Source organism: Parus major, chromosome Z (genome assembly GCF_001522545.3).
Source record: "Parus major isolate Abel chromosome Z, Parus_major1.1, whole genome shotgun sequence".
NCBI classification, from domain to species: Eukaryota; Metazoa; Chordata; class Aves; order Passeriformes; family Paridae; genus Parus; species Parus major.
This window is the reverse complement of record NC_031799.1, coordinates 7097394-7111602: the sequence shown is the minus strand read 5'-3', so window position 1 is coordinate 7111602 and position 14209 is coordinate 7097394. Positions and strand designations below refer to the sequence as shown.

General features: G+C 42.6%; 1 protein-coding gene across 1 annotated transcript in view; it reads right to left on the bottom strand.

The window, feature by feature from the left end:
- Positions 1 to 13857, bottom strand: part of UBE2R2 (ubiquitin conjugating enzyme E2 R2) — a 53869-nt gene extending 40012 nt beyond the window's left edge. The window contains exon 1 of the mRNA XM_015615072.1: positions 13530 to 13857. Within this exon, the coding sequence (XP_015470558.1) occupies positions 13530 to 13706 (177 nt within the window). The 5' untranslated portion in view covers positions 13707 to 13857. The remainder of the gene's footprint in view (positions 1 to 13529) is intronic.
- Between the last annotated feature and the right edge of the window lie 352 nt (positions 13858 to 14209).

Below are 14209 nucleotides of genomic sequence, written 5' to 3'. Positions count from 1 at the left end.
TAGGAATAGCTTTGTTTTAATTATACCCTCACCAGTGAGGCTTCCTATAAAACTGTAAATAGTCTGATAGCTTAAATTCCAAGGTACTGAGGCAATCACACAGGTAAACATCCAAACCAGGTTTATGAACCTATGGTGTCACTTTCAATAACTCAGTAACTGAACACTCCTACAATTTTGTTATCAAGAGAAAGAAAGCAACGTAAGATTTCTTAAACTCATCTAGGCACTGAAATGCACACCAACACACATATCTTTTCTAAATAATGGTCACAGAACCTCTGTGAAGCAATCAGTAAGTAGATAACCCCCATAACTACATGGATGTTTTAGCTAAGTGAGGCTTAAGCTGTTAAACTTTCCAGCCATGATAGCCATGAAACCAAGTGGCAAATTCAGCTGAACTCTGCAGGCAGCCAAGTCTTAGGCTGTTACAATACGATTTCCAGGAATTTCTCAGTAGTAAAGGTACTGCAGTAAGATTCTGCGTAGCACTCCTCTCCCCACAGTCCATTTATCTTAAACACAAACAAGAAGGTTTCACAACTTTGATCACAGCATGAGCTTTCATTAGAATTTACATTTTACCAAATATGGGATAAGCCAACAGAAGCAACTAAACTAGGTCAGGTTAAGTTGTAACACCAATCTACCAGCATTTTTCTACCATCAGTACCTGAAGCCGCACCAGAGCAGCTTCCCAAGTTTCTGTCTACATGGCCCTCACTGCTGTGACTTAGAGATTTACAGCTGCAACTGTACTGGCTTTGCATCCATTATCACGGATACAGGTGGTGGCTGAACCATGGCAACGTGGGATTAAGCATGGGCTGCAGAACCAACTCTAAGCTGGGTCAGTTCACAACTGGTGTTAAATATCATGCTGTCACTAACAGACCCCACTGCTGTGCCTGAGACAGGTCAAATGTGCCAGTGCTGCATTGCAGACATACTTAAACTCTACAAAATTATTGCAATGGTTTATTAACATGGACTGTGGTGATTTACCATGGGTGCCAAAGTATCACTGGAAAATGCCCTAAGCATTCCTTTTGCTGTACCTATTTTCACAAGGTTAACAAAATTAGAGAAGGTAAAGGCTTCATATTCTGCCTAAAACTCAAACTTTACATAGCAATCACATTAAGTTGTGACTAAACATTATTTAAGTGAATAAATATTCTACAACAGCATTTACCAATGCATTTATAATTAAAGCAGTTAGAAACGCCAGCCTTCCTTATAAAAGGAAAGGTACCTGCAGGTCAGTCGTGCTGTAGTTTTCTATTTAAAGTGCTTGCTAAGTGCAGAATTTGGCTTTCTGCCCGTGTGTTTTAAGCTCAGTGTTGTGGCATAGCCTGGGTAATTGCACTTGGGGTGACAAGCACAACAGAACTCAGAGGCATGTCAGTAATAGATTTCAAACCTCATCTTAACTGACTGGAACCAAAACTTGCCCTGCAAATATGCCAGCTCCACGACGTGCAACACCGGTCTGTTTCCCAGTCTGTGATGCAGAGCTGCATGCCCTTTCACACTTCCACACTTCACATCAAATCCCACATGCTGGCTTCTCTATGCCGAGAGGCTTTATTTTGAATCTACCCTTCGAAGCAGAAGAGAAGACCTGGGGTGGCTGCAACGGAAATGCACAAGAGGCTGGAGCAATTAATACAGTATAAGAAAGAAGTCCCAGAGGTGGGAAGTAAAAAAGCAGGGTAGCTTCGAACTCAGTGCAAGTCCCTCTGATATTTCAAATGATGAGACAAGGGAAGGGATAACGTTGCCTCCTCCAATGAGAAGTTCACCCAGATTCTCCACAATACACTCAGATTTATTTGTGAAGCCTGCATAGCATATGTCTCACAAGCTTACATACCCAGGCCCTGACTTGATGCCTTTCTCTTCAGCACCAGGAATGTCCCCCTCCTCCCCCAGGTTAAGTTACACAACCCCAGCTTTATTTTTTGCTCTTAGAGAATTGCCGCAGCTGCCTCATGGACAAAGTCTGTGCAGAGGAGTGTGACTTGTCAGTACATCAGGTTCTGTGCTGGGGCGCTTCAAGAAACTGCTCAGGCTTTTATTTTTAAAAACCAGGAATAAGCAGAACTCCTTATTGAAAAAAATCTCTTTGCTTTTGTGCTTAAGCAGCCTGAAAGCTATTAATTTAACTTCTTCAGCCATTCCAAAATTAAATTCTGTACTTGTAAACATATATGTCCCATTTGTTTTGGAAGAAAGCTCTCCCAACAGTTATTTACAAAAAGCATAAAACTTTCTACCTACAGATTTTGTCAATTATGCAATTATAGGATATACATATTTTAAATAAGTGTTAATTTATCCAGAATAATGAATATAATATGAACCAGATAGAGGGCTTAGTATGTATGCACTAAATTACTCTTACTCTTGTCAAAGAACATTTTGACAAGACAAAGAATATTTTGTAAAATGTCCTGTGCATCTACAGGGTTCCTTCAATGACAGCCCAGTGTCCTTCACGTGAGCACCTCTTACAGTCACTACAGATGATGAACAAAGCATTGCAGTGGCTCTCTGATCCTGTTAGTGTAGCATCCATAGACTATTCTGGACAAGAGCCGTGCTTCACCCACACAAAGGGCCTAACAGATGACAGATTCTGGACTGTGCATCTCTTTCACCCAGTCTAACATCAGACTGTTGTGATTTGTGTTCAGAGCAAATGTGACACAGCAATATTTAATAGTTTTACCACAAAGATCAGCTAAACATGTACGAAAGAACGCTTGTTACTACATAGCAGATGATGATGTTTGGTTGGCCATAAAAGCATCTTGTAATAGACACAAAAATTTTCTTGGAAGAAGTTTATTTCTCATAACCCTCTTATTTCATGTTGACATCATATATTGGCTAATGTACAAATTAAGAATCAAATTCAATGCAACAATCTAGTATTAAGAGTGGGTTTTAGGCTCAGTTCAGATGTTGTTATCCTTAGTTTTTCTGCATTACTATAGTTGTACAAATTATGCATCAGTAGCCTAACAAAATTGAAGCCTTTTCTGAGAACAGGGAAACTCCTTCCCAGTACCATCATTATGTTTCTCTTCCATAAAACACCTCCTTCATAGTACTTTTTTTTTTTTTTTTTTACTAGAAAGAGATCCAGCATAGAGTTTAAACAACCAAAAAAACCCCACTAGTTACACAGACTTTGTTCCCCCTCTATTTGGCACTGGTGTAGCCACACCTTACATGCTATGTCCAGCTCTGGGCCCCTCAATTCAAGGACATTGAGGTGCTGGAGCAGGTTCACAAGTCAGTGAAGCTGTCGAAGGGTCCAGAGGGGAAGTCCTATGAGGAGTGGTTGAGGGAGCTGGGGGTGTTTAGCCTGGAGCAAAGGAGGCCTAGGGTGACCTTATTGCTCTCTATAACTGCCTGACAGGAGGGTGTAGCCAGGTGGGGATCTTGCTCTTCTCCCAGACAACCAGTAACAGGACAAGAGGACACAGTCTTAAGCTGCACCAGGGGAGGTTTAGGTTGGACATTAGGGAAAGTTTCTTCACAGAAATAGTGATTAGACATCGAAAAGGACTGCCCAGGGAGGCGGTGGAGTCACTGTTCCTGGAGGTGTTTAAGGAAAGACCAGATGTGGCACTCAGTGCCATGGTCTGGTTGACACAGTGGTATTTGGTGACAGGTTGGACTTTATCACAGATGGTCTCTTCCAGCATAATTGATTCTGTGAAACATTCCTTCCAGAGCACCAAAGTCACTGCTCTGGACTTCGCAAGAAAAGGAAAGAAAAAACTCCAAGACTTAATTATAACCCCAGCTATGAACCAATGCAATCTGAACAAAAAGCCATGCAATGGGAAATAAACTGGAGCATGAAAGAGTCAAAGATACAACAGAACGGACCTCCAGCCAAAGCTGTCTTAGATTTGCTGTAGTATAACTTAAGAGTTATCACATCATATTTGTGATATTAAAAGCAGACACTTGTCATCTTGGAAGTACAAATTAGACGTAGGCAGGTCAAAAATACTTCATTGTTCTCTTGGAAAAAAGCATGGATGTGACACTTGTGGACACGGTTTAGTGGTGAACATGGTGGTGGATGCTGGGTTGGTGGCTGGACTTGGTCTTAGAGGTTTTTTCCAACCATAATAATTCTGTGTTTCTAAGGAGGTGAAAGTCATCCACATGTCCAACAAAATTGGCAGTAGCAGAGGAGAAGATGAAATGGAACAAGGCTGAGACACCAGGAGCACCAATCAAATCACATGTGGTGGCCTTGTGAGCCCGCAGTTGTAACTCAAGTACATTTATTCTAGTTTAGGAAGAGCTGAAGGAAGAAGGAGATGCCTGAGGTGGGCTTGTATTCCAAGAGATTCCAAGACAAATGAAGAGGCCTGGTGGCATGACAATGACAGGTCTTTTGTGGCCAAGCATACCAGAGCCTTCCTCCATGCCTCTGCTATTGCACACACAGAGCTGATCCCACAGGATGTGGGATTAGTTTCTTGGACAGCCCATAAGGGCTGAAGACATGTCCTTGTGACATTTCACTGCATCCCCACCACGCACAGGAACAGACAATGTTGTGCTTTGGGATGGTTACTCATGATCCTTACCCCAACCTGACCTGGTCCATCATTCAGGAATACATCTGCAACTGCCAGCAGGAAGTTCCTGGCTGAGGAAGGTACCACATACCAGCAGTCATCCCACCAGTGTCTCATGGCTTTTGTTGACTGCTAGCAGTTTACTTAGCTGTTTTTTGTAAGCAAAATATGGACCCTGGTTGAAGAGTCCAAGCATAAGTATATCCCTTACATCAGAGATGTGAAAAAATGTGAAAAACTACTTAGTAGGTGTGGGATAAGCCTGCAAGCTGAAAATTAACAGTCATTTATCCAAGCTGAACATTAAGCAGGCTGCCTTGAATGCATGAAATTGGAGTATCACCTCTAATAGCAACAGAGCCCAGGCTTATTCTGTAACACTGAGAAGAAAGTGGCAAAGACCAGCAGACTTCTTACCCCATCCTTCCTTAGCCAGTACAACTCCAATCCCTTTCCAAATGGAGTACAGTTATGGGTGATATGGGTACATGTACATAGCTATCACTGTATTTTAAAACAGATCTCCAGATCTGCTTTTTAGCATTTTTTCAGTATCAAAAAATATTCAATAATACAGCCAGTTTCAAAATTCAAGAGCCCAAATGTCCACAGCTTCAAGCAAGTCTACCCAACCTACCTAGTTTTCCCCAGTAGTGCCACTACTGTTGTACTTCAAGCCAAAGCCAGCCAAGCTTCATCCACACAAATCAAAGACTGCAACCAGCATGAAAAAAAAGAAAATCAGTTAAACTTAACAGAAAGTATATTAGTCAAATTTTGAAGGACATAAACTTTTAGGTTTCTGGCAGAGACTGTAAAATGGAAATCAGTCCATATGTTGGTCTCAAAATTTCATTTTTATACGTTCCAGTGGAGATCATACAGCAATATAAAAAGCCTAGGTTCATTTAGAAGTGTTTTCAAAAAAAATCCCAAAAAACAAACAGGTCCTCTACAGAAAATTGTTTAAACATGGCTGTGGTTGACTCAAGAAAATGCCACTTGACACTCAGAGAACTATACAAGAGAAGAAACATTACCATCATCCACTGAAATTGAACAATAAGTTTTCAATAAGAGTTGTCTCTCAACAGCTTTCTTACTTAGCATTTTGAGTAACATGGACACAGTAATAAAAAAATGAGGTTAGGCAGAGATCCTACTGAAGTGGCAATATCATTAAGAACAGACTAGGCTTTTTCTTTCCACCTTAAACAAAAAGTGCCATGCACCTTCATCTGAAGCATCTGGGTAGGGGCATTTTGTTACCACATGAATGACAAATAAGAAGGGATTTAGATAATAGCTACAAGATACTTAAAAAGTACAGAAGAGATGTCAGCCTCTCAAGTTATACTGCTTAATGCACTGCTGAAAGGTAGTCAGCTACCAAGTGTGGGTCCAGTTACTCTTTTGCAGAGAAGTAGTGGGAGCACAGAGATGAAATTCAGTTTTCTTCAATACATTATAAGAAGCCTATTCTTTTAATAAAGGTGAGTGCTTTTACAGATACTTATTCTAGCCAAGATAAGCAAACACTTGAACACCAGTGTGGTTTACATCCATGAATAAGGGGTTTATATGAGCAGACTTCATGCAAGAACAAATGTGTATTCAGAGAATGTATTGTAAGTTAAAGCTACTCCATTGCATGGTTTTTGTTTTGACAAGGCCGAAGAGGGTACTGCAAAAAAAGAATATTTCAGCTTTTGCCTAGGTCTGACAGTAAAAGGTTTCTAGCTGCAGAGATGTCTGAAGATTAATTTAAAACCAAAGAATTTTTGCACAAGGGACACATGTCTATGACTCAAAAACTGACCCGAATGACACAACTGATTGAACACTGGTCCTCCTACTGTTTCAATACTGTGGCAGAGGGCTTTGCATCCTAATCTTTTCAAATATTTTGCTACAATGAACATTAGAACATACATTTTAAATAGTTAACTAGGATTTGTAACTCAGGGAAGAGTCACAAAGCTACTGCAAACATGTCCTTACTGCTATCAATTTGGATTTCTCAAACAAAACCTATTTACCTAAATGTCTAAATTACCTGTACAATTTTAAGACAACAAAGCAGTCCAAAAGGAACATATGTCGTGCCTTTAATACTGAAACCTTAGGTAGTAAGATACAGCCTGCCAGCCTTCTCTTTCTAAACCACAAATGCTATGATGCCTTCAAGTGTAACCCATTTAACATTCAGCCTCTTTATGTTCTTATTGTTCTTCGGGTAGAAGCTTCAATTTAAAATGAACACCCAGGAAGTCCTGAGGCCACATTTCTTCAAGCCAAGCAAGATTCCAAAATATCCTAAACACACCGTAATTTAGTAGCTCTCATTTTTCTACTCTTTGTAAGCCACTTTGGGCAAATGCATTTTAAATATTTCAGCAACTGTGACAATAGGCAGTGAATCCATCTAGTTACTCTTGGGTACTCGAGCTCCAAGGGTGAGTACACAACACCAAAGTTACTACTATCAAACTGGCCTGGTGAGATGGGACATTCTCAACAAGCACTACCACAAAAGCTTAGCAAGATTACCTGCAATGCCACTAAGTCATAATGCTGGATAAGAACACTAGGCCTAAAAATGAAACAGCATTCTGGAAATAACTGACTAATTTTGTGTACATGCATGTGTGTATGTACACATCTGATCACATGCAGCCCAAATTGTAAGAGTAGCTGTATTTATGAGTCATATTACCTCTAGTCCATCCACACTGCAGACAATGTGTAACTGTGACATTTCCAACTTGAACTCAGGTACATTTAAAACAGCATAAAATCTCCATCATTTAGCCCATACTATTCATTACCCTGAACACCTGATGGACATGCCATAAACCACACAAAAAAGCTGCACATCAAAGGTCAGAATTAAGGTTCAGTAAGTGTTTTTTCCTGGCATTCCCTACCCTCCAGATGCAAAATAAGCACTGTGTAGTAGACCTAAAGTGCTATTAAAGAGAAGGTACCCTGTGTACCTTTTTACCTGTAAAATAGCAAGGCAGCACAAGAGTGACTTCAGAAACAGCAAGGTAAAAACATGTTTGAGTTTTTGAAAAGTAACAATGTGTAAAACCCTCAGACACTGGCATAACATCACTACAGTACTGGATCTAAAGAATTTACACCAAAAAAAAAAATTAATACCCCACTCTTCTAATGCTACATACTTCCATGAATTTCTATTATATGAAACACACTTTTAGTTACTATCTCTTGAACAGACAGACAAGAAGTTTCACGAGGCATGATTCCTTGAATTGTTACCTGAGAAAAAAACCTTACAACTCAAGTTGTAGTCTACCTTATTCAAGGACCACTGTACAAAAATTAGGCAAATGAACAGCGTTAAATTTGCCAACGTGAAAAGTTTTCTGTTTTACTCTAATGGGATGGAAGAGTTGGGCTGTGCTACAGCTCTCCTCTTGCAGTACAACAGGACTCGACTGCACATCATCTCCTATGCAGTATCAGAACTGGAAACCACTATCTGTACTTCTCAGCACAAACCATAGTCCTACCTGGATCAAAAGAGCCCTAGGGAAAAGATGGGGCTAGGTGCCACCATGACTTAACCCATCGCCTCCTGATGATACACTGATGTTCAGAACAGGCTACAGAATGGGTGAGTGGTCTGTGCAGCCCAGAGGCACAGCAATCCAAACAACTATACGCAACAGCAGAGTGAGGAACAAGCAGGTATTCCCCAAGCCTGAGAGCCTGGGATCGTATCTGTGTTTTTGATCCATGAATAAACCTCAGAAGAAAACTTTTGCTTCCTTGCCTTCTGATAGCTTAGAGGCTCTTTGGTTTTTGAGACAGAACAGGAGCTCCACAGACCTGGAGCAAGCAGGGCTCTACTCACCTGCAATTGTGTCCCTTTGCTGCACCAAACCACTGCTTATTAGCATCAATGATACCTAAAGGCAACAAAAATAGATCAAGTACACAGAGAGAAACTCGGTAGGACCGTGCAATGCAGAGGCCCACGGAAGGCAGTTTTTGTGTTGAGTACCTCACATTTTTATCCTGGCATTAAGGATACTTTTGTGGAATTGAATGTTCTACCAGTTGTGTAATTCTAAGTGCTTAGAAAACTTTATTTGCTTTGTTTTAAGCTTTATGAGAAGTAGACTACAATATGAAACTTTTAAACATGGTGTTCATTCAGTTATTGGTAACTGATTGGTTCTCTATTTCCTGCTCCGAGATCTTAACACATTTTGCAAGTTACTTTGAAATCAAATCACCTGGAAGACGCTAAAACACAATACAGAACTCTATACAGTATAGGGGTAATGAATTACAAAAAGCATGGGCAACAATGCCTTGCCAAGTATTTAGCCCCCAAACTACTTGACAAAACTAATCATAATGCTTGGTGTTTTTCCTCCCTTCCAACTGATGTGTCAAGACTTGTTCCTTCAAGTAGGAAAAGCACCTTATGAAATAAAATGCCTTAAGAACTATGAAATAGTAACTCTAACAATGTAGCTAATTTTTCTTGTTTCCTTTCATGCTAGGTATATTCATTTTAATTCACCCAGCCTGAATCACCTCTGAAGGGGTTTTTAATATTGACTTCTGGTCTACATTAAACATGCTTCTTGACACAGTGTACTTGGTCAACTCATGCTTCTGAGCAGTGCTAATGAAGTTTCTATTTGTATAATTTCTCATTTGTACCTCCCCTGAAACTCTGGCTCTCAGCACAAGAATACCATGCAACTAAAAAAATTAGAAGACCAGTCTTTTTCAAAAACAATTAAAAGCTCTGGTGCTAAGGTACAATTGCACCAAACATTCAGGACCTCAAGCAAGCCATCAGTAAGCACTTTCTAATAGTTCTGCAAGTGTCCACTACTTGATCAAAGCATTGGGCAGAGGTTCATCAACCTCCAGGCTTTGAAGGCTCAAGCATTAAAGAAAATTTCAAGATAGAGAAGAACGGTCACCTGAGATGGTAAAGATTTCACCATGCACAGCCCTCAGCCATTGAGATCTAGCCCAAGTAGTACCTATCAACACCAGTTTACAGCATAATGTTTGTTGTGGTGGACACCACCACAACATGTATGTTTCATGTTTTATGTATCAGCTGCCAAAATTAAAGGTGAAGAAGTTCTGCCATGTAGCAAAGGACCCTCTCAGATGAACAGAAGATGCCTGTGGCATAAAGGTGACACTGACAAACTGCTCACACTTAGTTCTGCACATTATGGTACATGCTGATTCTCTGCTGCTCAGGCAGTGCCTGCAAAACCAGAAAAACACATTTCCATCACTTCCACAGCAATTCAGAACTACCACATAGCCCAGTGGAATCTGATCCAAGGACCCATCTTACCCATCACACCATGTCCTTTGCAGCTGAGGTAAGAAAGAAGAAATTGTCACTATCTGTGACCTGGACATGAAGCAGTTCATTCTGAGAAAAATCTTCACTTTGTCACTCAAAAAACTCAGCAAGTGAAACAGATGTAAGCAACATCTTGGACATACAAGGTCTACCAACATTTCACCTTTACACTCTGTGAGTGAGTCTGGGACCAAAAACCAAGTTCACCTAGTGCAGTCCAATACCTGTGGCCCAGCAAAACTGATTCCACTAAAACTTCAGTCAAACTGGCCATTTCTTACTGCCTGCAGCTGAGGGACAGACATTTGCTCTTATCACAACCTTTTTGAAGGACTTAACATCACTGCCTCTGAACTATTTTCCCCATGCCAAATAGCTGAACTCCTTCCTTAGGGATGGTAGTCAGGAACTTAAAGGGTTGGTCAAAACATTACAAAGCTATCCAGCACAACTGGGAATACAGTCACTAGGTAAGACAAAGGATGATATAAGTTGCACTTCAGATGTCCACCTTCAGCTGATCACATGAATGGGGTGGGGGAGTGCTGCATGATTCCTTGCTGATACAAGCTGCTTTTCATATAGCTGTTGCTTCTGGAAGCTGCTTCCACTTCCATCTAGATGGCAGTCCCAAACCCTGAAGCACTTCAGCAGATCTGAGCATGCTATATTAGGTGATAAAATATGCTTAGACACTGTGCTTGAAATTTTAAGAAGTCTCTGACTTTATTATAGCCAGCATGTTGACAACCTACCATTTTTAAACAAACATTTGAGGGGACTTGTTCACTGCTTCAGTTTATCAGATGTTAGAGCTACAGGACTTGCAACTGAAACAAGAATCTGTTGAAATGCTGAACCAGCTTTAGACAGTAGCTTCTGTCAAGGAGGTGTAGAGAGAGCACTTCCCTCATTTCAGTTTATTCCACCAGCTCAACAGCCCAGAGACAAAGGTCATATTTCTCCAAGAACAAACAAGGTGCCAAAAGTTGATATGACTACCTCTAAGAGCTCCCAAAACGCAAATCAAGCAATTGTATTCCCCAAACAACCATCCCTAACACTTTCTTTATTAAAGTAACCTTAACCACAAGTTTTCCTTTAAATATTTATACTCTAGCTTAACTAGAAGCCCATGTACTTTCCCTCAAGTTCCTGCCCTTAAACTATACTTCAAGTGGAACACTTGAAGTGAATTTGGGAAGTGAATTCCCAAACTCTCACTGCCACAAAGTTTAAAAAAGTTACATTCTGTAATTGCTTTTTTCTAATTTCACTTCTCTAACCTTACCAAACTGAAAATACAAAACAAGGTAAAGCTAAATATTTCATCAAGTTAAGAAATCTGTAAAATGAAACACATGCAAGGTGAGCACTGGCTCAGAGCAGCACGTACAATTAATATATTGCAGAAGTCACCCATCAAATAAAGTTAGGGCATTATTCTTATCTCCAAATGATTCCATAAGTAGAGTCTAACACATGTAAAGACCTAAGTCAAAGAGAGCCAAGAATACCATTTCTCATAGGACTCCTTCCTTTTTCAGTGTCTCAGAAGTCAAGATGCATAACCAAAGATCAGACACTATGAAAATCTGCCACACACGGCTCCTTGTGGAGCAAAGATGAGACAGAAACAGCACATGAGAGATTTCAGCCATGGCACTTGAAGGGAATCCCACTGCTGGGGAGGTCTCATCTTCCCACTCTCAAAACAACTATCACAGGATTGGTCAAGAGAATTTAGAAGAAAGACACAGCAGTTCAAAGACATCAAATACCCAAAAACCCAGTAACAGTGATGTGGTAAGGCAACTGGGAGCCTTGCTACACTTGTTAATACACATCCCCAAATTATTTCTCAGGCAGCTTCAGCTTCTTTTCAGGAGCAACTGCAAATATGCAGTCCAGAGAGCTCCCCATCCAAACAAAACTATTTTGATCAGTCATGATTTCTTTGAAAAAAAAAGGATGAGTAATATAAGTGCAGGAAGAGGTCACCAGACCATTCGGATGTAAAGATGACACTGTTACCAACCAAAGACTAGAGTGACTTCCTGAATAAGTAATAATGGAGGTGAGTCTAAGAATATACCTATCACACCTACATGAGTAAGCCAGACAACTCATTACAAAAGGCAAGTCTTATGCCAAAGCCTTCCTTTCCTTCCAAACAATGAAGCCAAACTGAATGTGACTCAAATCCATTATTCCCCAAGCTACAGGTTATTTTGGTTTTGTGGAACAAAGCTCTTAAACCTTGACCTGTAGAGGCCAAGAGGCACCAAAGGTGCATGTTAGTCAAGCAAAGACATCACCCAGATTTTTTTTTTCCAGTTTGAGAGAAGCCAAAGGGCATGAAATGGGAGATGCAAGAGCCACAACTAAAACAGTTAACTGCTGGGAGAAGCAAGCTCATGGGGACAGTATTTTGCCAGAGATAAGCAGATATCAAGCACAGAGGAGTGTGCCTAATGTAACACATCTTCTGCAGGCACAAAGGTTTTCCAATTGCTTGTTTTAAGAAAAAGGTGCAACTCCCTTCTCCAGTAGTTTTGATAATTAAGTACACTCCCTTCAGCTCTTTTCTGGGATGGCTGTGCCAGATTTCTTATTTGCTGTACTCACAAGAGTGGAAACAGCAACTACAAAAGTTTTTTTGTATTAACAGGAAGACTGAGAAAGGAATTGAATTTACCTTCACCCATCATATCTTGCCACAGCCCTTTGAAGGCTGCTTTCTTAAAGTGGGGAGAGGAAGAGCACAGGAGTAGAAAAATAATTGTGTCAAACAGCCCTGAAGCCCATGGAGCCCTGAGGAAAACACTGCCTTTACCCTGAATAAGCCATCAATGAGTGAAGCTATCAAGGAATGGCTCAGAAACCACTTAATTTGAAATAAATATCACAGAATCACAAAATGTTTGGGTTGGAAGGCACCTTGAAGATGGATCTAGTTCCAGCTCTCCTGTCATGGGCAAGGACATCCTCCACTAGACCACGTTGCTCCCCAAGCCCTATCCAACCTGGCCTTGAACCCTGCCAGGGATGGGGCATCTACAGCTTCTCTAGACAACCTGGGCCAGTGCCTCAACACCCTCACAATGAACAATTTCATCCTAGTATCTACGCTAAATCTACTCTCTTTCAGTTCGAACCCATTCCCCGCTTCTTCTGCCCCTAAATGCTCTTGTAAATAGTCTTGCCCCATCTTTTCTCCAAGTTCCCTTCAGGAACTGCAAGGATATGGAAGTACGGTACAGATGATGTCCAGAGGTCCCTTCCAACCGTAACAATTCTGTGAAATACACACAGAGCAGAGCCCAGCGGGCAACTTGAGGCGGAAGGGGAGAACTCTCACCCTTCACCGAGGTTTCTCCAGGAGGCTCTCTGGGGCTAAAAGAGTAGATTAAGAGCGCAGCGGCGGCTGTGGCGCGGCTCTCCCTCTGCCCAGGCCGTGCCCGTGCCCCCTCCCGCAGGCCTGGCCCCGGCCCAGCCCCACACCGCGGCCCGCGGCGCGGGGAAAAGGCCCGTACCTTGAAGTACCCGCCCTCGTAGAGTGTGTTGGGGGGCCCGAAGATCGCCACCTCCCAGTTGTAGAGGTCGGACTCATCGACCAGGGTGATGCGGAAGCCCTCGACCGGCTCCTCCTGCAGCGACTTCAGCTCCAGCATCAGCGCCTTCTGCGAGCTGCTCATCTGCTGCTGGGCCATGGCGCGGCGCGGCCCCCGCCGCGGCCGCCTCCTCGCTCCCGGTGCCGCTCCCGGTGGTCCCGGTGCCGGTGGTGCCGGTGCCGCCCCCGCCCCTCCCCGCGCTGACGGCCCCGCCGCCGCCACTTCCTTTTGTGACGGCGCCGCTCGCGCTGACCTCAGCGCGCCGCGCCGGCCACGCCCCCGCCGCTCCGTTAGCCACGCCCCCGCGCACCGGGCCACGCCCCCGCCGCACGCCCGGCCTTGCCCCGGCGCACAGCCAGGCCACGCCCTGCCTCGCCCCGGGACACGCCCCGCCGCACGCGCTGCCGCGCGCTACGCCCCACCTCCGCGTGCCTTTAAAGGGGCCGCGCTCGTGGGTGCTGCGGCCGTCCGGGGGAGGAGTCATGTGTGAATGGGAGGGGGACACGGGGCTGTTGTGTAGCGTGGGGTCACAAAATCAAGGCATCAAGTCGTTAGAAAAAAAAAATGACAGTATCGAGTCCAACCTATGACCTAACACCACC